Source organism: Grammomys surdaster, unplaced genomic scaffold (genome assembly GCF_004785775.1).
Source record: "Grammomys surdaster isolate TR1022 unplaced genomic scaffold, NIH_TR_1.0 208, whole genome shotgun sequence".
Classification (NCBI taxonomy): Eukaryota; Metazoa; Chordata; class Mammalia; order Rodentia; family Muridae; genus Grammomys; species Grammomys surdaster.
The window spans coordinates 6,356,875-6,383,468 of NW_021604653.1; the positions used below are offsets into that span (position 1 = coordinate 6,356,875).

Sequence of the window (26,594 nt, forward strand, 5' to 3'; positions counted from 1 at the left end):
CACACAGGCTCGCATGGACACACACACAAACACACACACAGAGGCTCGCATGGACACACACACAAATGCACACACACACACACCACACAGGCACACACGGACACACACACAAATGCACACACACACACACACACACAGTTCTTTTCCTTAGAGAATCTTGACTTGGTAATCTACTCAGTTCCAGGAACTAAACAATTGACCCATTGTTTGGGAAGCAAATAAATTGATAGAGCCCACCAAGTATTTTAGGAAGAATGAAAAATTTCTCTCTCCAATCCACTCTCTCACGGACAATCATATAAATAGAAAATGCATGCACACGGGAAGAACCCTTAAGTCTTCAAATCTGTTCTATCTTTATTAGAATATGCTCCAAAAAACAAGGGCTTTCAAAATCTTTCTGTTAGTGCTAAGTGAAAGTACACATGGTGTGGAATCTCTCTCTCTCTCTGTCTGTCTCTGTCTATCTTCTCTGTCTCTCTATTTGTCTGTCTCTTTCATGTGTTCATGTGTAGATATGTGCAGGCGTGTGTGTGTGTGTGTGTGTGTGTGTGTGTGTGTGTGTGAGCAAGCCAGGGGTTGACTCTGGGAGTTTTTCTCAATTACTCTCTATTTTATCTTTGGAGATAAAACTCACCAAAACTGCAGGCCCCTGATTCAGCTAGGTTGGTTTGCCCAGCAGCCCCAGAGGAGCTTACAATCTCCATCTTCCTGTCTTCCTGTGATGGGATTACAGATATGTGCAGCTGCATCCCACTTTTTAGATAGTATAGAGCTGAAATCGGGTCTTCATGCTTGTATGGTCAGCACCTTACCCACAGAGCTACCCCCCTAGCAGCCCCTGCAGTTTCTTAAAAGTTTCATTTATAAAGTATTCATTCATGTTAACTAACTCAGAATCCTGAGTACTATCTCCATGTTGATACATTTCTGTAGTCCAAGTGAAATGGTACTTCAGGAAGCCACTGGTCCAGATGGGAAGTCTTTGAATAAAGTAGTTTATTCTAGAGATATACTGAAGAGTGTTCTTAACCTAGACAATGAGAGTCTGATTGCTATTCAAACATACTTTTTATTATATAATCTCAATTTTTATTTCTCCCAAATTATCTTCCTAACAGCCAGGAGAACCCAGACTGAAGGCAGAAAACAGGACCTTGAAGCAGCCTAGCTCATCTGACACTGGCTGGCTGAAAGCCACAGCCGGTGAGCAGGCTCAAGAGGACCAAAATGCACCTTTAACAATAGTGCAAGTTGGTGAGATGGAGAGGACAAGACGGGGCTTGACAGTCAACCCTCCATGGGAAAAAGTTTAAGTCCCTAGTATCTTAACAGTCTGTTTATAAAATACAACATCTGCTCTAAAAAAGGCCAACCATCGACAAACACGGCCTGTGTGCCCACCAGGAGCAAGGGTTAATATGCTGATCTCATTTTGTTCAACAATTGCAGATTAAGAACGTGCCTGTAAAACCACAGTGTGGATTAACAGACTCGGCTGCAGAGCTCATGTTTTCTAATATGACAGACAGAAATGACACCTGTTCTTAGGGGAGATGGCTTTAAATGTCACTTGATGGCAGCAGTGTAGTTCAAAATATTAAATACCCAAGAGAAATAAGAAATGATTACTTTTCTTACAACGATATCCTTTCAGAATCGAATGAGCCCCTGAAGGTTACCTGTGTTTAACCTGCATCCCTGTTTTCCATTTTTTTCAGCACTAGAGATCAAACCCAGTGTGAGTGAAATGGTCTACCACTGAGTTACGCCCCAACTTCTAACATTTCTCTAGCTCAGGAAGCTCCCCCGCACACCCCCAACTAGTCCCTTTCTACCACAATCTAGTCTCTAGTATGAGAAAGGGAGGACCCTTGCAGCCCACTTTACATGGGGTCGAAGTTCTCCACAGTCATCAATGGAACTTCAGTTTCTGGCATCTTGTAAGCCTCCAATTGAAACCAAGCAAATAGACAACAAAGCATAGCTCAGTGTTCCTCCTAAAACAAAGCTATGAGCTAGGAAGAATGCGATGGAATTCTGGGAGGCCAAAATGTAAGGGAATGTGGGAGTCCAGAAGGCACATGCCCTCACTGAAGACAGCTTACTTCCTTGAGGGTATTTTCCAAAACCTTCTAATGTCTAGCCTTGGTTTTATAGCTGATCAATAAAGGCCTCACATTAGCCTTGGCTTTAGTGTAAAAGGAAAGAATACACAATAAAATGTTGTAAAAACAGATGACTAGCTTCTTATAGTTCTGCCATCTAAATCCACAATGCTCCCTGCATACCTCCTAAAAAAAGCCAGGAGCCAAGTGTGGTGGTGCACACCTGTAACCCCAGCACTTGGGCGGTGCAGGCAGGAAGATCAGGAGTTCAAATCATCCTTACATACAGACTGAGTTGAAACCAGACTGTGCTCCATAAGACTCTCTCAAAATACAAAACCTGACAGAAAGCACCTGCCAGTCAGGACTCTAAAACAGACTAGTGCTGAGGTGTCCCCCAGTGCCCAAGAAGCAAGATAAGATCTCCCTGGGAGAACAGAGCTGAAACCTTCTGCCTCCAAAAGTTTCCAGAGAAAGCTTTCAGTGAAATATGGTGAATCCACAGTCAAAAGTTAACAAGCAGGCAGGACAGGCAGCCAAGCAGTTAAAGGCACCTGTCACTAAGCCTGACCACCTGAGTTTGATCCCTCTGACCCACATGACGGAAGGAGAGAACAGACATCTGCAAGTTGTCTTACCGCCTTCCATGTGAGTTGTTCCCATGTGTGTATGCCATGCTGTGTACACCCATTCCTAGCATGTAAATGTAATTTAAAAACTCCTGACAAGCACACTGAGAAGTCAAGGCACTGAAATGAGCAGCAACAGACAAGAGAATCAGAGCCACTAACCCTGAAACACACTCACCTGTATGTGACTGTTCAATGACATAGACATGCCTACAGTTCATCTATAGCAAGATGTCAGTGTCTCTCACTGCCTTGCCTGCTGTCTTCTGGACATACAGAGGTGTACAAGTGACCTTTTGAGGTGTTCCTCATGGATGTGACCATCCACTCTCCCTGATCCACATTCTGCTTCTTTTTAACATGTGTGCGCACGTGCATGTGTGTGTGTATGGGTAGGCATGTATGCATGTGAGTAGCAGTCATAGGCCAACTCTGAATGTTGATCAGGAGCTGGTCACTCTTTTCCTGTGAAACAGAGTCTCTCATTAGAACTCAAGACTCAGTGATTGTGGTAGTCTATCTGGCTGGGGAACTCCAGTCTCTCTTCTCCAGCACTGAGATTACAAATGTGCCCTACACCTACTTTTATGTGAGTTTTAGGGGGTGAACTCAGGTCATTATGGCTGTGTGACAGTACCATCTCCAAAGCCCCTAGTTGTCTGTAAAACTATTGTTAGAAGCCTCTACATATAACCTAGAAACAGTGGCCAAGTCACAAAACCAGGGCAGTTATATAACATGAAGACAGAACCTCAAGTAGGCACATGAAGTATTAATTCTTTTCTTCTGGGTCCACCCTATCAGATTTAGTATATAAATGTCCTTAAGGCCTCTAGGTGCTAATTTAATAAGACCAGCCTGTTCCTGTGGGAAATCACCATCTCCAGTCTAAAGAGGCACTGCCAATCACAGATCCCAACTTGGATACAAGAAATGGAGTGAGAGGAAAATAAATGACCAGAGCCTGTCACACTGAGATGAATGTCTCTCAGGACTTAATATAGAAATATGGGAAGAGGCTGTATGGCTAAAACAGTCTGTGGCCAGGGAAAGACCTTGAGAAAGAAGAAGGCAAGCACAGGCACAGGGCCATGACAAATGCTCAGTTCCCAGGAAGCTGAGAAGGAAGCCAGGCAACACAAGGCTCTCCCTCAAATGCTCCAGCAGAAGCATTGCTGTCTCACACTGGCCAGGCGTGTGGACGGCAGAACTGAAGAGGCACTCTTTTCCAGTCAGTTCACACCGACATGTGAACTGGTCAGCCCTAAACAGGACAACTACATCAAGCCTCTGTGGTGCACTAGAGGCAGGGTGAAGGGGGAAGAAAGGATGTACGGGTCACAGGAGGACAAGGGGTGCTCTGAAACACTGCCTCTCAGACAGGACATGAGTACCACAGATCAAGTCAGTCAACTTCCCATCCTAGGGTGCACGGAGATGTAATGAGGTCACCTGGTGACCCAAGGAGCTACTGGTAGTTGCTGGCTACTGGGGAGAGAGAATCACATTCTTTATTGTGGAGCCATTAGTAAGTTCTGCCCATGCTACAGTAAATAGTCCTTACCTAGGCTTGTCCAAGTAGCCTTACTTAAACTCAGTGGGAGGAAGACATGCACGTACATGTGCGCATGCACACACACACACACACACACACACACACACACACCAGCAGCAGCAGCAGTAGCAGCAGCAGCAGCAGCAGCAGCAGCAGCAGCAGCAGCAGCAAAACACAAAAGATACAAAAGTAGGAGAATTTGTTGGAAAAAGGGTTCAGTAGGAATGAGAGAGGGAGGAGATGGTAACTGGGGTGAAAATGACCAAGATACATTATAGACATGTATGATACTGTCAAAAGCTATATGAGAATGGGGCTGGAGAGATGGCTCAGCAGTTAAGAGAAATGACTGCTCTTCCAGAGGTCCTGAGTTCAAATCCCAGCAACCACATGATGGCTCACAACCATCTGTAATGAGATCTGATGCCCTCTTATTGGGTGTCTGAAGACAGCTACAGTACACTTATTTATAATAAATGGATAAACTTTAAAAAAAAATCAGCTCTTTAAAAAAATATGAGAATGATGTGTTTTATTAAAATAAAATATAAAGCAAAAATCAGTGTGTGTGTGTGTACCATCTGCAAACCTGCGCTGAGCTACTGCGGCATCTGAGTTCTCCAGAGGGAGGGTTCTTTCCTCTGTAGTTTTGCATGTGTGCCCTTGGACCAGCCCCAGGTCTAATTATCTGCTGAGACAAAGGTGCTCTCAAACCAGGTGCCAGAGTACTGTCCTCAAAAGGTCAACATGGGTAGTGGGGCCTTCCAGAACCGGTTAGGAGAAGAATGCCTTCTATAAATAAGGCTCTTGAGGACATAAACACATCTCCCATGGAAATAAGATGACAAAGGAGATGGCACCTGGGCTGGGATGCTGTGTTTTACCTCAGAACTGTTATTTATTCCTTTTGTGAGTGCATGTGCACACATGTATGGAGACCGGGAGACAACCTGCGGGAGCCAGTTTTCTCCTTCCCCCATGATCCTCAGACTTGGTAGCAAGTGCCTTTATTGGATGAGCTATCTCTTTGGCCTAAAATACTATATTTTAAAAAGAGCTATTTTAAAATATCATAATGTGTTGTATGGTGACATGAAAAGTCACTGGATACCCCAGAAGAAACGCCTATAGTTTCCAAGGGCCAACAAGATGGCCCACTGGTAAAATGTCCTTGCCATTCAAGCCCAACCTGAGTTTGATCCCCATTTACTTATTCCTGTGTGGTTGTTGTGTGTATGGGTGCAAAGGGAGTGCATGCCATGGCTTATTAAAGAAGGAAAAAGAAAATCAACTCCACAAAGTTGTCTTCTGACTTTACACGTAGAACATGCATGTGTGCCTATCATCATACACAGACAGACAGACAGACAGACAGACACACACACCCACACCCACACCCACACCCACACACGATGATGATAATGACGATGACAATGGTAGTGGTGGTGAGGATAAAAGAAATTTCTGTGCCCAGAAGGCTTGTGTTGAGCGAGCCGTACCTACCACCCTCATCCTTTCCAACACAGTGCGAAGGCAGCCGGTGGAGGTGCACATGCCTGAGGAGGCACAAAGTGGTTGCAGGCTCGGAAGGACTATGGACCGCACATACATTTCCATCCCCACCCTCCACGTGACCCTCCAGCTGGCTAAACAGGCTGTAAAGGCAGGCAGTCCTGCATTTGAACCAGGAATGTACTAGAGCTGCATAGGAATGCAGACTGAGCCTCCATAACCTACACTTTCTTCATCTGCAAATGTATATTACATTAAATACTTATTTCCCCAGCACCAACAACTGCAGTATTTGGTCAGTGAGTTGCCCAACTGGACAACAGAATGTGGTCCACTTTGACAGCAACACACAAGGACAAATACGTATGAAGAGGGAGGGAGGCAGAAGGTCTTAAGCAAGAAGACAGTTTGGAAGAATCAAATTATCTCGGGCAAGCGAGATGCTCACTGAGTAAAGGCACTTGCCACTATGCCCAACATGAATTCAACCCTAGGACCCACATGGTGGGAGGAGAGATCCAAGCCTAGAAAGTTGTCTTTGACCTTCACAAATAAGCCATGGCATGCACTCTCCTTGCTCCCATACATACAAACACACACAAGTAAATAAAAGTGTAATAAAGAGAAATAATGAAATAAACTTTTAGAATTAAAAAGAATGCTGGGCTGGGGAGATGGATCAACATTCCTACAGGTGGAAACAGAAGAACGCTCTGGAAGTGAATGGGCCAGCAAGCCTAGATCTCAGCAAAGCACAAGAGAGGCTTTCTTACAACGTAGAAGGTGAAGACAGACTGCTGACGTCATCACTGGACTTCCACATGTACACTGTGCACACATCATGTACACACACATATAAAAAGTCATGAATTAAAAGTGTACAAAATACCTACACAAGAAGGCATGCAGATTCTGTTTCCAGAAGGCAGATCACCTACACCTTCAGACCTGCACAATCCTCTAGAAGACCCACCAGGACCTCTCATAGACATATCAGCTAAGGCCGCCTTAGTTGGCTAAGCACCATGGTGTCAAAATGGCAAGTGGTGACTTAGCAGCAGCATTCCTGCACATGCCCTGGCCTGGCTGCTTCTGAAAAGGCCCTGGGATTAGTGGAGTCAGAGTAGTTTTGGACAGTCAAGCTGTTATGTTGTCTGCAAATCACAGTAAGAGGCTCCTCTCGGTTAAAGCAAAGACTGCAATCCTGGGAAAGTTAGACATCAATAGTGAAAAGCTCAGTCAGGCCTTCTAGAGCATTCTGAGAGTGTCAGGTAGGAACAGGGAGATGGGGCTACTGAGCCCAAAGCCTCCGTATGCTCATGGATTACGACCACAAATGCTTTGTCACCCCCCTGCCCCCAACCTGCAGCCTTACAGGAACCATAGTAAATTGAGTTAGCTATCTCACAGACAGATTTGAAACACATGGGTTACTCATCACATCACACTGTCAGAAGAACCTGTGAACCTTAAAACTGAAAGCTGAGTCTGACATCTATTTTCTTATTTCTTCCTCACTTTTAGATCCCAAAGCCCAGCACTTTTCCTTTAAGCACTTGCTCCACACAGGCTGTTCAATTTATTCCTTGTTTGCAAAAATCTTTTTTATATTTTACCCTGTGAAAGTGGTTTGGTCCTTTCTCCTCACTAAAGAAAAATGCATATAGGTAACAGTTCAGCTTGGGCTCTTCTTAAATGGCACTGATGGGGTCTCCCTAGAACACTTGGTCTTCATCTCTGACTATCATCTCCCGATAAAACTGATAACAGCAATGCCAATCTTAGAGGACACCAGAGCCCAGTTCCAAGCCAACCTATGGTGCTGAGACAAGAAGACAAAGAAGCAAGGGTATGTGAGCCTGTGTTGAGAGTCAAGGTTACAGGCCCTTCCTGTAGCATCCAACACAACACCATCTTAACTAGCTGCTGTGCAACTCCACAGAGGTGTGACCTTCCTCATCACATGCAGCCATAAACCCAATTCGACCTACAAGTGGGGTCCAGGTTAGACACAACCAGTCTTTGGCTGGAGGCAACAACAAGACAGTCAGAAGCAAACACAGCAACAGCAAGGTTTCCTGATGGAACCTGAAGCAAACACATAAGAAAGCAAAGGGCCATTTGTATTTTAAGTTAGATAGAAAACACAAAAGCAGGGCAAAGCTTAAGTGTCACAGTGAAACAAAGATGGTATTTGACAACAGTAGTAGGGTAAGTGGGTACAAATGGAAAAGCCAGGACAGACTCACACAGCAGAATCAGTGAAATCTAGTTAAAGTATTCATCGCAATAAGGGATTTAGTGGAGGGCCAGTGAACTGGCTCAGGCGGTAAAGATGCCTGTAGCCAAGCTTGACAATCTATGCTCAACTCCTGGGATCCACAGGATGGGAGGAGAGGACCAAATCTCACAAGTCGTTTTCAACCTTTGGCCTCCACAGGCAATATACAAGCAGGCATATATACACATAGACACACATACGCGCACAAACACATACAAACATATATGCAGACACACATGTAAACATATACACAGAGACACAGACACATGCACACACATAAATACACACACACACACACACACACACACACAGACATATACACACAGAAACTGACACACAAATCCATTTATACACATACAGAGTGGAAATATCTAGTTCTTCTTCCTGTTGAAAGCTCCGACTAAAGCTCATTACAGGCAGTCTAGGACTGCAACAGACTTACAGCCTTCTCCACAGTGGTGGGGAAGCTACTCAGAATGACTGACGGGAGACCAGGACACTTCTGGGGCAGTGATTTTCATTCCCCTTTTACAACTATGAATTGCAATCTTTTGAGTTTACTGTATATTTACAGTAGGCAAAACCTCTCTTGGTTCAATCTCTGATGATATGCCAGTGTTCCCCTTTCTAGGCGACACATGGAGGGACAAGACCTTTTGGAGTCCATGAGAGCTGGATAGAAAAACCCATGTTTCGAAGCATGCACTTGGCTGACGGGGAAACGAGGAAACACACCCTAGACATTCCTGCTCCGAAGGTCCATGCCTTGGAGATGTCACTTTGGGCCCTAGGGGAGAGCAATCCCCAAGCACAGCACCTTCACAGTCACTACTAGAGCTCAAGGCGCAGAGGGCAGAGGGAACTACTCTGTCCTGAAGGAATCTGAGGCAAAACAACCAGAGCTAACGGTGCAGCCGAGGAAGGAGGGATGAGCAAACTGACCCTTCTGATGTCAGTTCTAATTGCAAACTAGACCCAGTCTAGAATCACCCAGGAAGTGAGGCTCAGTGAGGATCTGTCTAGATCAGGTGAGCCTGTGGGCACGGCTGTGAGAGAATATCGTAGTTGGGTTGAATGGGGAAAGTACACAGGCAACAAACATTGCATGGGCCGGGGCCGGGGCAGAAGGAACAGGAGAGGGAGCCCGGCACTTGCATGCTTGCATTAACTGACTGTTCTCTGCTCTCACTGTGCTGCAACCAGCTGCTTCACATTCCTCCTGACTCCATCTCCCAGTCATGATGGACACTAAACTGGAACTGTGAGCCCTTTCTCCCGGAAGTTGCTTTCATGGGGCATTTTATCACAGCAACAGGAAATGAAAAAACCAGGAAAGCCTTGTAAATCATCTCTTTCCCAGGCCAAGGTGCAGCCACACTAGACTCAGTTATGTGCAAAAGGATTCATTACTGGGCTGGCCAGTTGGCTCAGTAGGGGAAGGTGCTTGCTCTGGAGGATGACCTGACTGAGTTCAACCCTGGAACCCACATAAAGGTAGAAAGAGAGAATCTATTCCATAAAGCTGTTCTCTGACCTCGACATGTATGCCCCCCAAACATAACAATAATAAATAAAAAAGTAAAGCTATTTAAAAAATGGTCATCACTCCATCTCTGAAATATTTAAATAACATCCTGGCCTACACTTAGGATGGGGAAAAAAGTAACACTGAAATATGACTGAGGCTTTTGCTCATCCTACACACTTTTAATAATAAAATGTCCAGCAAAAACTTATGCATTGGGCTTGGCTGAGTTATGGAGTTTATCTCCTAAAAGGCAAAAAGCGCCATACCTCAGCCCATTTGCCAAACCAAGCCTGAGTTATAAGCAGTCTGACAGGGCAGGAAAGATGACTGCCTAGACTTGCAGATGGTGACATATTAGACGTGACCACTATTTCAAGACAGACTTTTCCCTAATATTTATAGAAAAAAAAACGGGCACCTTGGAACCAAACAAGTTTAACTCCGGGGCAAGCATAGATGGCTGTGCACAGGCAAGCCTGGTGCCAGTGCTTCTGACAAATGTGGCTGATGAATTCCCACTAGACTCTGATTACAGCGGAAGGGCTGAGAAGCATAGGACAAAGCTGTGGGTGTGGCCTGAGGCCCAGGCGCTGGCAGGCAGTAACATACCTTCCCTGCATACTCAGACACAATCTGCTTGATCTCGGCAGAGCAGAGACCCACGATCTGGCCCACGGAGCTTGCAGTGAGACGGCTCTGCAATCACATGAGGTATATTCTCAGGGACATGTGCCCATCACAGAACTGAGTCTAAATACAAAATATACCGCACTGCCCCAGGGAAGTCACTTGGTTTTGACCTCTGACTCACCCACGAGGCTTGTCCCACCTCTCCTATCTCCAGAGTCACTCAGCTGGCTGTGTTAGCTTCCTTGGGCCCTGGAACCACAACTCTCTCTCAAGTCATTTAGTGGCTATGGTAACTTCCTCTCTGGCCTTGGGCCTTGGGTATCCTTTCTAACTTCCCCTCAGGTACTAGTTACCTCTATTAGCTTTCCTTCAGACCCAGGGTACCCCTAGGATTCCTTCATCTCCACCCTCACGTCCGGACCTTTGAGGCCCTGAGGCTCACAGATGAGAAAGAGAAAGGACTCAGAGGCCCTAAACTATCTCTTTATTCCCACAGGTCTTTCCCAGTCTTGAAAGAAATGAACACATCCAAGGACATTGTTAATCCTTCTGGGCAGGCCTTGACCTGTGAGAGGGCTCCCTGGCAATTTAGGATTTCATTTCCTAGATAGCTGGGTTTCAGAAGAAGACAGGGGTTCCCATAGTTACAGAGAAGCAGGCCTGACCCCTGCTCTTCCATAGAGGTCAGCACGCTACCCCTGCAGGAACATATTGCCCCAACAGGTACCTTAACTCTCCTTCTGAGAAGGCCCTGATAAGAGTGCTAGGCATTATAATAAGCTTCCTGTTGAAGACAGAGGGCTCTGAAGATGGTGTTCCCCTGCCTCAGGCCCCTAAAACAGACTGGGGTGGGGCCAAGTCTCCATCTCTGCATCTCCCCTGCATAACCCCCTTCCCTGCTAGCCCTCACCTCCTCGTTTGCCATGGCGGTCATCTTGGTCATCAGTGACTGAATACGTTGCTGAAAGAGGAAGACAACAGTGATGAGTGTTCTGACCGACTGTGTGAGACTGAAGCAAGCGCCTGCCCAGGTCTCTGTGGTGAAACCTCAGAGCTGCTGCTTTAAGGAAGGTTAATGGTGAACCTCATAACATTTCAAAAAAAAAAAAAGGGAACTGTGAGTGGAAGCCAGCTTGAGATAGCTGTGGGTGAGAGCTAACTCTCCCCTCAAATGACACAAACTCGAACCTCCGAGGGCCACCACATGCCACACACCTCTTCCGCTGCTTGAAGCTCATCCTCCTCGTGAACATCCGTTTTCTCTCCAGCTGACAAGCCTGCAGCAAGCACTGTTTTCTTGTCCTCAGCCTAGAAGGGAAGATGAGAAAACAGCTGAGCATCAGAGTTGGAGACTCAGCAGAAATAAGACAGGCTTACAGAGGGGTAGCTCATGAAAGAAAACATATCTGGGGCCGGACCGAAAGAGAACGGATAATCTAGGGGCTCCAGGCCAAGTTCCAGCTTCTGAGGTAGGCCAGTCAGGATTGGTGAGGCCTGTCTGACACAGCATCACACCTATCAGCTGGACTTCAGTCATCCTTGCTCTGTAGCTCTGGGATGCTTCTGTCCCTGGCCTGCAGAGGCCGAAGGTTAGAGATACCAAGACGAACAAGCAGGGGACAAAGGTGGCTGGTACACTCCCAGGACCCCTGCCTGCCCAGGGCCTGGTGCTTGATCAGCAGCACCCGTTACCCTGCCTGCAGTGGTGCGGCTGCCACCTCCCCATCTAGGTACGTCTTACCTTCTCTGTTTTGCTCTGGCGACTAAATCCGTATCTCCTGTAAGCCATGACAAAGAATTTAATTACTATTCACAAATCTCAATAAATTCCAACAAGTGCATTTTTTATTGGATCCTCTGTGTGAATGTGTGTGTATGTGTGTGTGTGTATGCATGTATATATGTATGTATGTATGTATGTATGTGTGTGTCTGTGTATGCATGAGTGCAGAGGCTGGCAAACAACATTGGATGTCTCCCTCAGTCACTTCCAAAATTGTTCTGAGACAATATCTCTCAATGAACTAGGAGCTCACCAATGTAGCTAGCCTGGCTGGCCAGCAAGCCCCAGGGATGCTCTTGCTTCTGCATCCCATGACGGGGATTACAGGTGCACACCCTGACAACTGGCTTTTACACAGTGCTGGGATGGGGCTCAGGCCCCCAGGTTTGTGTGGCAAGCACTTTACTGTGTAGGCCTTCTCCTCAGATGGCTTTTCATAGAATATGAAAAGGGTTTAAGATATTCAGTGCTTATATTCCACGTGCCTTCCCCAGAAACATAATCTATCAGATTCTGAATACGGCCAGTCATGGCATCTGCTGTTCAGATGCTACACACAGGAACGCTAAGACAGTACAGAGTGTCCTTTAAGGGTATTCATTCTCTTTGGATCAGGAATTGCACCTCAAAACCACACTGCAAGCTAAAACCTTGAAAACATCTGTGCAAACAGACAATGTATTTAAGGCCAATGCAGACTTTAATATTACTTTAAGCCACGCCCATATTTTATTTTCACACATGTCAGTCATGTGACCTCACTTTAGGAGAGCTTATATTTAGAGGTACGCAATGCATTTCAGCTTCAGTTAGTTTATTTTCTGGCTTAAAACAAACTATGCTTTTTTTTTCTAAAGCAAATGCAATAACACACAAAAAAGACTCAACCCGAAACAAAAGATGTAATATGAACAACCAGCCTCGAAGATCTTAGTTCAGAATAAAGTTGCATGCAAGCGTTTAAGAAAAAAAGAACAAAGTAAGGTTTTGCTCTGCCCTGCTCAGGACGCGCCTTGCCCGTGGGATCAGTGTGTGGCTCTCACTGGTCTAGGGTCTGCAGCTTCCCCCCTCCTGCTCTTCCACCGAGCCCACCCAATCTCTCTTTAGCAAGATGCACTGCTGGCTCCTAAGCAGCAGCTGGCCAGCTCCCTCCTCCAAGGTCCTGCTCTGCCTCATACGAGCAGCTCTTGCTCCATCTACTGTCCACCTAGAGCCTTACAGTCTGACCAGTTCTCTCCCTTCATCTGCCTCTCGGCTCTAACACATGTCTCCAAAGCTTCCACTTGTCCAAGTGCACACACACAGAGCCAAGATCTGTCCCTCTAGCACCCCCACACACGGCCCCACTATGTCAGTCATGGCCAATCTGTACACTTCTGGTGGATGCTGCTGCTTCCACAGTTTCAGTTTCTAATGTTCATTGAATGAAAAAATACAAATGAAAGACAATGCAGAAAGTACGATGTCATAAGCATTGTCTAACTTTGCAATAGAACTGGAAAACACCAAAACAGACATTGCTGGGCAGTGAGCCAAAGAATAGGGAATTCAACCTAAGGCTAAAGTTTGGGTCTCCACTCAATCCTGAAAGGCCTTCATTGCAGCCTCTGTGGATTAGTCAGTACTGTCAATTAACAGGAAAAGCCACATCAGAGTTAACATTTCACAAGGTAGACCTAGAAGTCTGAGATTGTCGAGAGTTGGAATGTTGATGATTCAGAGACAAACTACTTTGGTGATATCCTTAACCCACTTAATAGTCATTCACTGTCCACCTCTAATCTGATACAACCTGTTGAAATGAATTTAGCATTGCCACACACTTCCACTAACCCGACAGCTAAGAATGTCACCAGACAGCAGCATCCCTGTCCACAGCACACCTCCTTGGTTTGTTAACACATCTGCCTAATGTAGCTAAAAATAATAATAATAATAAAAAATAAAAAAGCCTTTTGTTTTGTAGTTTCAGGAAACCATTTCCATGCGGAAATATGCTATTTTGGGCAACCTAAATTTATGTTCCAGGGCCTTAGTAACTTGTGTTTGATTCAAGAATAAAGTACTTAACTTTTTTTCCCACCAACCAAAAGGGTAAGAGTCATGAGATGATACCCAAGGCCTCTGGCTATGACTTCTCTAAGTGTGCTGTAACCCTGGGCCCACCTAAAATTTCCACAAGTGTGTATGAAAAGTGTCTGGATTTAAGATATGAAACTGCTTCCACTCTGAAACTGGATTTGGGGTGACTTAAGTCTGCGGTTGCAGGTCATAATCTGGAGTCTGAGTGATTGAATCCCATGAGTCAGTTCCTCCCCAGTATAGACAGAGGCCACACTATGCTTTCCTCAAAGTCCTTTCTCATTTGTGAGTGTGTGTGAGTGTGTGAGTATGTGTACGTGTGTGACCACCTCATTTTTAAGACAGGGTCTTGGACTGGCCTGGAGCTCACCTGTTAGACTAGGCTGGCTGCAGTGAGCCCTAGGGATGTGTCTGCCTTTGCCTTTCTAGACCTGGAGTTACAAGCGAATGCCAACCACAGGCGGCTTTGTACTGTGGGTTCTGGGGACTGAAATTCAGTCCCCAGGTTGGTAAAGCACGGACTTTTACCAAATGGTCTACCTCTCCAGGCCTTTGTTAACAATTTTTAACAAGGGACATGCACTTTAATTTTGTACAGTCCCTGGCCCTTGTCAAAATAATGCCCCTGGTATGAATAGCCTCTGAACTGGAAAAACATATTCAATTCTCAGCACCAGAAGATGAGCTGGGAGAAGGGCCATCACATATAATTTAAGACCAGAACAAACTAACTCAGTAGCTTTTGAAACACACTAGTTTAATTTGTGGGAAAGAGACAATATCAGAGAATCACCTCAAAACAAGCAAACAGACAAAGCCAAATAACATTACACCACGAAAGGCAGGTGAGATGGCTCAGTGGGTAAAGGTGCTTGTCATGCAAGCTCGAAGACCTGAGTTCGATCCCTAAAGCCCACATGGAAGTGGAAGGAGAGAACTGACCCCTGTAAGTTGTCTGCTGACTTCTACACAAACAGGCCATGGATTGCACACAACTCTCATCTCTCTCTGTCTCTCTGTCACATACACATACACACACACACACACACACACACACACACACACACACTAATGTAATGCCTTTCCTTGAAAAGCTGGAACAGCTAAGGCTAATTTCCTGTTTACCACTGTTTCCCAGAGGAAGGCGCCATGAGACACACAGGGAGATGCTAGCGAGACAGAGTTAGTGTCAGCCACACAAGGTTCCGAACACTATCTCCACACAAGGGCAGGAAGCACAGGCACATACTCACATCAAAGGATCGGTCACCCTGGGTAGACAACGGCAAGGACATGGGCAAGGTTACTATCCAGTGTTGACCAAGTGTTTAAAGTGAGGCTATAAAGTAAAACTCTTTTTCCAGGACAAATAATTTTAACAAGAACTAAGGCTTACTATTAAGGCTTTCATTCTTCTATTCAGATCGACCTTTGCCCTGAAGGATGACTGCAGGGCACAGTGAGCTGGCTGCACATGCTCTGTGGACTGGCTGTTTAAAAAGAGGGTCAGAGGATGCACTCCAGCCCTGGCCTCTGCACCAGCTCCCCAAGGAGGTCAGAGTCTGTGCACAGAAGCACCCATTTCCAGAGAACTACAAAGGTGGGCACAGAGCAGCAACCTGAAAGTCACAGCTGCAGACCGTGGACTCAATCAGGCAGGAGCTAGCTAGCTTTCTTTCCTTTTTTTTCTTCCCTTTTTTTTCTTTTTTGAAACACCTCACCATGTAGCCTTAGCCAGCCTGGAGCTCTCACTCTATAGAGCAGCCTGGCTTCAAACTCAGAGATCCGCCTGCCTCTGCCACCCACCACCACTCCATACCCCACCACTCTAGCAGCTGTCCAATTTTAATTAACAAGAAATTAATTGTTGGCTTGTTTTTTCTTCTTCCCTCCCTCCCTCCCTCCCTTCCTCCCTCCCTCCCTCCCTTCCTCCCTCCCTCCCTTCCTCCCTTTTAGGAATAGAGACAATTTATTAAGAAAGGAAAAGCACCCCTGAGGATGGGAGACGACTAGTAAGCTCAAAAAGCCTTTATTTAGATAGAGATATATTCTATAAATCAATCAATCAATCAATCAATCTATCTATCTATCTTCCATCCATCCATCCATCCATCCATCCATCCATCCATCTATCTATCCATCCAAAATCTATTCTATATATTCTTTTTTGTATGTACACAAGGAAGTGGAAGGCAGAGAACAACCTTCTTCCTCAGGACAGAGGAAGGCAAGGCAAGGCAAGGTCTTCCCGAGACTTGGCTCTTACTCAGTAGGATCAGTTTAGGCTTTCTGGCCAGAGAACCCCAGGATCTCTCTCTTTGTCTCCACCTCCTCACTGAGATAACAAGTGTGTACCTCCACTCTGGGCTTTTTTATGTGGTGCTGGGGACTGGACCCAGTTCTTTGTGCTGCACGGCAAGCCCTCTAAGTGAGCACTCTAGCCCCAGTGCTAGCCAGCACCCACTCCATACCTGCCATATTCCAAAAGCGTGGAGTGGACTCGGGACTCCTCGTCCGGCAGCTCCTCTGCTCCCTGCTGCCGTCTGTACTTTCGCCGGGGCTTGTAAGCATCCTGAGGGGACAAGAAAGGCAAGGTGTGGAACATGAGAGGTCCCCCAGACTGTGGTTGGGTGCCTCCAGCCATTCCAGGGGAGTAGACCTTTACTACAGGATGGGGGCACCCACCTGGTTACCTCACATCAGGGGCAGCAGAATAGAGTCTAGGTGTGATAATTCTAATTTTCAACTTAAGGCAAGCTAGGATCACCTGGGTGGGAAGGGTCTCGATCAGGCTGGCCTGTGAGCATGTCTGGGGGGGACTGTCCTGATTGCCCTAATGGATGTGAGAAGACTGAGTGTGAAAGTGGGTGGTACCATTCCCTGGGGATGGCGCCTGGACTGTGAGAGAGGAGAGAGCTGGCTGTGTACCGCGCACTACCGTGTGCTCTCCTCTCTGCTCTTCCTGTGATGAGAGCAGCTGCCCCAGGTCCTGACCTGAGTGCCCCACAGCAAGAGACTGTAGCCTGGAAGTTTAAGCCAAACAAACTCTTAATCTCCTCATTTGCTTTTTTTGTCAGCATAACAGACAGGAAACTAGAGCCCAAGGTTTAGGAAAAATCAGATGCGAGGCCATGCTGGAGCTGTCTCTACCACCTGCAACGAGGTGGTGACAATGAGCCTCACGTACCAAGAAAGGGAAAAGGTCCCACGGCCAGGGCAGAAGCTACTGACACAACTTGCCTATGCGCTTGTGTCCTTCCTTCCTCCTTCCCTCCTTCCCTACCTCCCTCCCTCCCTTCCTTCCCTTTCCTCCTTCAGCAGCTGAGGATGGCCTTGAACTTCTGACCCTGCCTCTAGCTCCAGAGTACTGGGATGACAATGCATGTGCTGCTACATCCAGCTTTGTATACAGGTGCTCAGGAACTTAGCTAAGGTCATTTTAACAATATGTTCCTTTAATTCCAGATTTAATACTGTAATTGTTGGTTTTAATTGTCAATGTGACACAATCTAGAATGACCTGGGTAGAGACTCTCAATAAGGAATTGTCCAGATCAGTTCAACCTGTGGTCACAACCATGAGGAATATGTCTATTTTTAACCTCACTCCAGGTAAGCACCATTTCATGGGCAGAGAAGGCTGGCTGCAAGCTGAGCACGCATGCTCATTCCCTCTGCTCTGCCTGGCTGTGACTAGCTGCTCTAAGTTCCTGCCTTGACCTCCCTATAATGATGGGATGCGACCTGGAACTGCAACCTTAATAAACCCTCTCTCACTTTTTGATAGGGTGTTTTATTGTAACAACACAAAGCAAACTAACACATGTAGCTTACTTAAGCAAGGAACAACAGAAACAAGCAGACACAGAACGACACACCTTATTATGTTATCATAATAAGGATATATATTCACATAATAGTTATGTTTAACCTTAAAAATATTTTTGCTGTGTTGAAAAGTAGGAAGCCATATTTTTGCAAATGGAAAACAAAGATTTGTACCTTTTGCTGACTTTAAAAATTATTAGAGCTTGTTCCCCCTCTTTTAAGACAGTGTTTTGCTTATTATCTATGCTAGCCTTGAATGAACTCCTTGTCTCAAGTCTCAAGAGAGCCTCTTGCTTCAGCCTGCAGAGCAGGTAGATCTACAGGTACATCCCTGGTGTATGTTATCAACATATGATATATAATAAATATAGATTTATTTTATAAGGCACACATTCTGGTTGAATATACACTTCTTAGTTAGGGTTTTACTGCTGGGAACAGACACCATGACCAAGGCAACTACTTGTGTAAGGACAACATTTAATTGGGGCTGGCTTACAGGTTTAGAGGTTCAGTCCATTATCATCAAGATGAGAGTATGGCAGCATCCAGGCAGGCCTGGTGCAGGCAGAGCAGAGAGTTCTACATCTTCATCTGAAGGCTGCTAACAGAATATTGGCTTCCAGGCAACTAGGATGAGGGTCTTATAGCTCGCACCCACAGTGACACACCTACTCCAACAAGGCCAACCTACTCCAGCAGGGCCACACCTTCTAGTAGTGCTGCTCCCTGGGCCGAGCATATACAGACCATCACAGTGCGTATGTATGTATGTACGTATGTGACTTATCTATCTATAGCTATCTATCTTATCTATCTCTATCTATCTATCTATCTATCTATCTATCTATCTATCTTATCTATCTATCTATAGCTATCTATCCTATCTATCTATCTATCTATCTATCTATCTATCATCTATCTATCTTGAACAAAATATGTGGCATGTAGTACATGTTCAATAATCGCTAGTGTTCACCTTCTGATGGCCTGATCTGTCATTTCACCCCCAATAAATGTCCTTCCTGACTACTAAGATGGCTCCGCATGTGGACCAGTGGTCACTGTGACAGCATATGCCTGTTCCTAGCTGACCCAACCCAATGATAAGCCCCTTCAAACAGTAGCACTTTACTACAGTTAGGATCTTTTCCTGGAGATAATCCAGCTTCCTGAGCATCAGTTTACTTTTCTTTATGAAAAAGTTTCATGTACCTGTGAAACACAAATAATCTCATTTTTTTTAAACATGCATTTATTGTATGTGTGATCACACTTGTGCATACAGAGGTCAGAGGTCAACTTGTGAGAGTCGGTTCTCTCAGGTTTGGCAGCAAGCCCCCTTTCCCACTAAGCTATCTCACCGGCCCATCTCATGTTTTGCAGAAAATATCTGCATTATGCTTCAGAGCTGCTCTCAAAGTCCTACCACAGATATCCCTTAGTTCACTCCCATTGTCTATACAAACAGCAAACTATAAATAACACAAGCCAGACTTATACAGAAATGAAAAGGAGAATGAGCCCCTGAACCTGGGACTGAGTGTAATTTAATTCCCACCACGCTCTCCCATTATAATAACACTGCATAATTGCGCTTAACTGCTGTTCTCCACAGTTACCAGTGACAGAGCCAATGACTCAAGACAGGAAATTGGATTCTTCTAAGAAAAGACTTCAAAACAATAGCATGAGGAAAGCCAGAGCCAAGGGGAGCGCTCACTCTGCACAGCAGCGGCAGGCTGGCTCTGTGTACTCTTAAGTATGGACTTTCATATGTATCTTACCTGTGGCTCTGAAACCACACAGGCAGAGGCAAAGGCAAGGCACACACTCTGTTCTCAATGGAACACTAAGGAAGCAGGGGGCTGGGGATGTGGCTCTGCTGAGGGAGTGCTAGCCTAGCATTCCTGACTACATACACAAAGTGTGGTAGAATTGCCTGTTACTGTGCTCTCCTGGGATAGAGGAAGAGGATTAGAAGTTCAGTACTATCCTTCATCCTCAGTGTCAAAGGCAATTGGAGGTACATGAGACCTGTTTCAGTAAACAAACAAAACAACCCTTCTCCCTCAACTAAATACATAATTTGTCCAATATCCTAGGATATAGTATTGGGCCTAGGATAGCCTTAGCCTAGGATGGCATTAGCCTGCCTTAGGATTAGGATAGCATTAGCCTAGAACAGCACTAGGCTCCGGATGTCTTGGCTTTTCTTATTTGCATGTACTAGTCACTCTAGCACCCACGGGGCCACCTCTCCAGCTGACCCTCTCACGTGACTCATGGTACCATCTGTAACTGATATGGTTAGCCTGAGCAATGAAGACCTAACACCAGCTACTTCAAGCCAGCTGTACAGAGCTAAGCCACCCTTCAGAGCAACAGGCATCTTACCCCATTTCTGCCCCTGACTGCTTCTGTGATGGGCAGCTCCCTTCAACAGACCTTGAACTACAAGATTTCATGCAATATGCCCAGTGTCTCATTCATTGTTAACATGACTGTGTCAATTTCAAGTCTGAGATTAACAATACTATGTTTGACACATGGCTATGTTCACTTTTGAAAAGACACACAGGGCCAGCCACATGGCTCAGTGGGTAAGACATCTTACTGCTGAGTCTTAGGACTGGGTTTAATCCCTGAGACCCACGCCAGCAGGAGTACACTATGGCATGTATACTCACGTGCACATGTGTACACACACAATAAAGAAATCAAAACCTTTAAATACTTCAGGCGTTTATTATATAGTTAACTCATTATGTTTTCTTTTTGTATAGACCTTTGTTTGGGGGTACACATGATGTGTGGAGTCTAGGGGTCAGCCAGAGGTGTCCTTCTCAGTTGATTTCTCTTTTGTTTTTTTTTTTAATGTAATGTTTGATTTGTTTATTTGCTTATTTAGTATGTGCGCATGTGCCTAGGTATGGAGGTCAACTTGTAGGAGGTTTTATGAGACAGGGTTTCTCACTTTTACCAAACTTCACAGATTTGGCTAGGCTGGCCACCAGCACCCTCCTGTGCTGTTTCCCTAATGCTTATGTGACTAACCCTTCCCCTACGAGTCATCTTCCAGCTACACAGTCTTGCTGTCAGCACAGTCTTGCCAGGCCAGCACTGGCTAATCCTATGTACTGCCCCCCATTCTTGTTTCTGCTTATAGATAAGAGCTTAGATTTTTATTACACTATTTCTCTTATGTATATGTCTGGGGGAGAGCACACACATATGCCATGGTGCCCAAGCAGAGGTCAGAGGACAACCTGTGGGAGTCAGTTCTTTCTTTCCATCACGTAGATTTGGGGAGTGAGAATCAAATTCAGGTTATTAGGGTTATTAGCTTGGAAAGCCGGGGATTAGAATCAAATACAGGTTATTACCTTGGAAAGCGTCCTGATCCAAAGAGCCATCTCACTGGTCCTGCCCATAGCTAACAAAGCATTAAGTGACAGGGACGGAATGACATTGGACCAGGGACTCTTCCAATACATTCTCCCTGTTCTCATCAGTTCTCCTTGTAGGATCTGACACTTAGCCTTGGCAAGTGATAAAGGACACATGAATGGCATTAAAAAGTTAAGGTGACCCTAACACACAGAACTCCTGTGGGTCCAATAGCCACTTTTCTGGAAGGGACCATTACAATTGCTTTCACCTGTCATGGTGATGCCTCTGAGCCCACATCTAAAATGGCAGGACAGGGAGAACACTACCTACCACTGACTGAAGTGTCAACCCCCTGATTGCTGCCCTCACAATTGCCAGGACAGCATCTTTATTGAAATCCAGAGAAGTGAAGCACCCCTGTCAATCTTGAGCTCGGACACTCAAAGGCTCCAGTGGGCCACATGGCCCCCTGCTCAAGGAGGAAGCTGACTCTACTGACCTTAAGTCGTTCATTCCCACAGCCTAGCATAACTGGTCTAGTTTCCTTTCTGTCACTGTTATTAAAACACTCTGACAAAAGGTGCTTAGGGAAGGAAGGGATATTTTAGCCCATTGTTCTGGATTATGGTCTGCCAGGCAGGGAGGTCATAGCAGGTATGAGACAACTGACCACATCACTTCCAAGCAGAGAGAAATGAGTGGTGCACCTCATTTGCTTGTGTTCAGCTCATGTTCTCCGCTCTTACACAGTTCAGAAGCCCTTCTAGAGAATGGTGCTGCCCACAGTGGGCTGGAACTTCCCACATCAATTAATAAATAAGGCAATCCACTATAGGCCAACCTGTTCTAGACAATCCCTCATTGAGACTGCCTTCCTAGGTGATTCTAAGTTGTATCAGATTGACAATCAAAGCTGACCACTGTGGCATCTTTAACAGACCCTCTTCAGTCTAGGAGCTGTACATAAATCTGTTTCCCACTCACCAGGGCTCCATGGGTGCTTACACCAAATGCTACACCATGTTCCCAAAGCAGACAACTGTAACTTACAACTTCTTTCCTTCCTTTCTAATATTTCACATTAATAAAACATCAAACCAAGTGAAGCCCCTGGATTCTAAGTGACAAACGCTGAGATGACAGACAGCACTCCTTCATGAATGTTTCTCCAGACACAGCTCCAACCCTGCCTGATTTCCCATGGGCAGCTCTGTCCCTCGTACACTATTGTCTTCTCACGGGGTCAGCACAGATGCCACCTCCAGGCTCCATGAATCTGTACCAAATTGTATAGCTAAGCTGGGTATGGTGGTGCACACCTGTAATCCTGGAACTTGGGAGGCTGAGGCTGGAGGACTACCACAATTTCAAGGTGCTCACGGAAAAACTTTGTCTCAAAAACAAAACTCTAAAGGATTTTCTCTCACTTGCCACTTCAAAGCGGAATGGAGCTGACAACACAGAGGAGGAAAAGGGGTACAGGCTGTGGCACTTGAGTTCCTCATGTCTGCTACCATCAAGTGGCCTGCTCTTTTCAGTGTCATCACTGTCAGACAATGCAAATTCATGTCTAGAATTATTGTTCTGAAGAGATTTCTGAGCTAGCTCACAAAGCCATATGAGCCAGGCAAACTCAACTTCTAATCTTACTGCAATCCTGTCGTCTGTGTTCAATGCACAGTTGATATTTAAGCTGGGTGACTTGTTAATTAACAAGCGCTAACTTAAACACCAAAAGAAGTAGCTTAGCTGCGGTAAGGACTCTGGATAGAGACACCTGCCATGGAAGCACAAGGACCTGAATTTACACCCCTAGAAGTTACATTTAAAGAAAACAAAACAGATGTATCATTTGAGCACCGTTAATCTTAGCACTGCTACAGGGAGACCAGCAGTGCAGACAGGAGAATCACCAGAAACTCTCAGGCCTGCTGTATGCAGCCAAAAACTAACCAAAATACACCATCTTAAACAAGGTGAAAGGTGAGGCCTAGCAGCCAGGCTTGTCCTCTCCTCTATCTATGGCTGAGTCCTTGCAAGTGAGATTGAGTAGAATATTAGATGCGCTATGACACGATGATATCATAAGCTAGACACACAGTGAGCTGTACGCTGCTTCTAGAAGACAGAGATAGTTCATCAGCCACAGAGAGGCTTTATTCTCTTCAGCTCAGGGACAGCGGCTGTAGTCTCCTGGCTCTGGCTGGAAGCATCTTAACAAAGCTCCCCACCCCCACTGGGGAAACAGCTCATGTGTACTGACTCCAGTGACCAGAACACACCACATATGGTGGCCTTCCTGCGTAAGCTCAAAGCTACTCTGTCTTCCCAGAGCCATCATGGGGAGCGGGTGGGGCAGTGAGTTGCCCTCGCCATCTATAGTTCTTCATTCTCTAGAGCTGTGACGTTACTCTGGCCACTGGTGTGAGAAGGGGACTACACTTTACATTCTGATTTTTCTCCCTTAAAACTGGAACTAAGGACTTGGGGCACAGCAGTGGGCTCCTGTGTCCTGGTGCTAGGTGTAAGGTAGGCAGGGATGCTAGCATACACTCTTGGCTGCCAGCTCCTGGGGGACGTGCGACTTCTATAAGGGATGTTTGAAGTCTATACAGTGCTGGGGCAGAGGCACAGGGCCAAGGACTTACTGAGAGGTCAACAACCATCTTGATGGCCTTGTCTTTTCTCTTTATGAAGTCATCATCCTGTAAGACAGAACACAGGAACTCAACCAATTCTACTAAGGACGAAAATCATCTGCACATACAGGCCTCCCTTATCAAACAGTTGTTCATCACTGCTGTGCATAGAGAGGTCCAAATGAGCTTTTTAAAAATCTGTGTTTAGGCATGTGCATGTCTGCATGTGTACAGGTCCATATGTGTGTGCATGCATGTGTCGGCAAGAAGACAGCCAACATTGTTCTTCTTCAGGTGCTGTCAGCTAGAGACAGCCTCTCACTGCCCTGAAGCTGGCCAAGTAAGCGAAGCTGGCTAGCCCGGGAACCCTAAGGACATGCCTGTCTCTACCTCCCCAGTGCTGGTATTGCAACCTAGCTTTTAAAATGTCTACTCAGGAATCAAATCCAGTACCTTTGGCTCGAACGCCAGGTGCTACCAATTGAGCTGTTTTCCCAGCTCTCAATTTTCTTATTAATCTCCCATGGGAAAAAGCTAGGACCTCTGCAAATAATGCTGACAGAGCCTTACAGTTAGTAAGAGAAAACGAGGCCATGGAGACAGCACTGACTGAGACAAACACCCTCATGGCCAGTCCTCAAAAGCACTAAATGTAACTTCAACTGTAAGCCTCAGCTCTGCCATCTGCAAAAACAGGAGCAACGCCACCTACATGAAGGCGCACCTGTCAGGCTGAAGACGAAGGCAGCGGTGCACTAGAGTATCTGAGTGCTTGCTGTTCTTACTTGTCGCAGTTACTACTAACTGCGCCCACAGGAAACGTGATCCACAAGCAGACTCCTAAGAAGTTTTTTTTTACAAAAATAGAACCGTGGGCTGAGGAGACGGCTCAGTCAGTAAAGTACTTCTCCTACAAGCATAAAGACCTGACCTGGATACACCCCAGAACCCACGTGTAAGAGCCAGGCGAGGTGGCACACACTTGGAATCCCAGCACTGGGAGGTAGAGACAGGAGGATCAGCCAGCCTAGATGAACCTATTGGCTCTAAGTTCAGAGGGAGCCATACCTCACAAAATAAAAATAAAAAAAAAGACTGAAAAGCAAAAAGAAAAACAAAAGGAGAATAACTGAGGGAGGTACCTAATATCAACATGTGGCACGTGTGCACACACACACACACACACACACACACCCCTACCATGTACATAATACACACAAGCTTTTGCAAGTTAGTAAAACTGTAGAAATTTATCCTCAACAGCCATCTAAAGAGCTGTTCTAAAGAACCATGAGGCTGCTCAGAGGTGCCAAGGGGAAGGTGGGGTGCTCACTGCACCCAGGACTCTTCCAGTGCATTCTTACACCACCAGAGAACAGGAAGGAAGAGCGTACATAAGTTTTGCCAGAGATGATGCTTTTGTAGTGGATAGTGGTTCATACCGAAAATGACGACTAGGCAAGGTACTGAGTACGTGCCTGTCAAGTGCTCACCTTTAAAGGGACATAGGGCATGTATGCCACTGCTGCATGGCTCAGGGGACATCACAGAGGGGAATACAAAGAGAATGTGAGAGCTGGAGGGGGAGGGGAGGCCTGTGAACACATGACATGACGTGGCTCTGCACTGGAGCTCACTGTACCATCGGTGGCTACCTGCGCAATATCAGTCAATGCTCCAGAAAGCAGCACTAGCTGAACCAGTTGAGTAACAGACAGTACAGAAGGAGAGCACGGGTGTGGGAAAGGAACGTGGTAGAGACTGCCCAGGGTGGGCAGGAAGGAGATGGAAGTAGATATGATTACAATGCACCTTATACGTGGATAAAGTGAAAGAGCAAACCCCAGAGAGCTCAGTGGCTCAGTGACTGGGCTCTTACTGCTCTTGCAGAGGACACAAGCTTGCTACCTAGCATGATTGTCAGGTGGCTTGTCACCTCCCAACTCTAGTGCCAGGAAACCTGACGTCTTTGGCCTCCTTAGGCACTTGCACCCATGTAAACACACAAGCACACAATCCAAATACATCTGAAAGAGAAAGAAATTGAATATACCAGGACAGACAATACCTAATAAACAAGCAGAAGGAAGCGGGGCAGAGCACTGACCTCGGGGAGGCTGTAGGTCTTCTGGAACTGGGATATGGAGTAGGAGCGGATGTAGTCGCCCATCTCTTCCTTTGTTTCTATAGCTCGTTTCACCAGCCACTGCAGGAGAAAGTGAGGAGGTATGAGACGGCAGGAGTGGACTCCTACTGCAGTGAAACTGTGCAGCCTGTGAATTCATGTCGGCACGACTGACCTGTGCAGGTGGGAAGAAACCAGGAGCACACATTGCTCTGTGACTAGAGCAACCAGCAGGGCACCTGAGATAACAAGACCTCATGTCATTTGAAAACCATAGGCCTGTCAGTCTCTCTGTCAAGAGAAGGGGAAGTTCACTGGCATTCCTTTTGTTGTTGTTGAGACAGTCTCACGTAGCCCAGGCTAACCTCAAACTCACTATGTAGTTGAGGATGAACCCAAGTGCGGGATGGCAGGCATGTATCCATCCTGATGACAATGATTTGTTTCACCTGGCACAACTCCTCTTCTGCTAGATGAAAGAAATCCTCAGGTGGTTCTATA

The 26,594-nt window shown here is 46.0% G+C and overlaps 1 protein-coding gene across 1 annotated transcript in view; it reads right to left on the minus strand.

Moving 5' to 3' along the window:
- The window catches only part of Ccdc93 (coiled-coil domain containing 93), a 74,126-nt gene that overhangs the window by 34,257 nt on the left and 13,275 nt on the right, over positions 1-26,594 (minus strand). Inside the window, exons 5-11 of the mRNA XM_028771481.1 lie at positions 26,076-26,174; positions 23,978-24,034; positions 16,580-16,680; positions 11,985-12,021; positions 11,459-11,551; positions 11,154-11,204; positions 10,223-10,309 (exon numbers count right to left, since the gene is read on the minus strand). Coding sequence (XP_028627314.1) covers positions 10,223-10,309; positions 11,154-11,204; positions 11,459-11,551; positions 11,985-12,021; positions 16,580-16,680; positions 23,978-24,034; positions 26,076-26,174 — 525 coding nt within the window. The remainder of the gene's footprint in view (positions 1-10,222; positions 10,310-11,153; positions 11,205-11,458; positions 11,552-11,984; positions 12,022-16,579; positions 16,681-23,977; positions 24,035-26,075; positions 26,175-26,594) is intronic.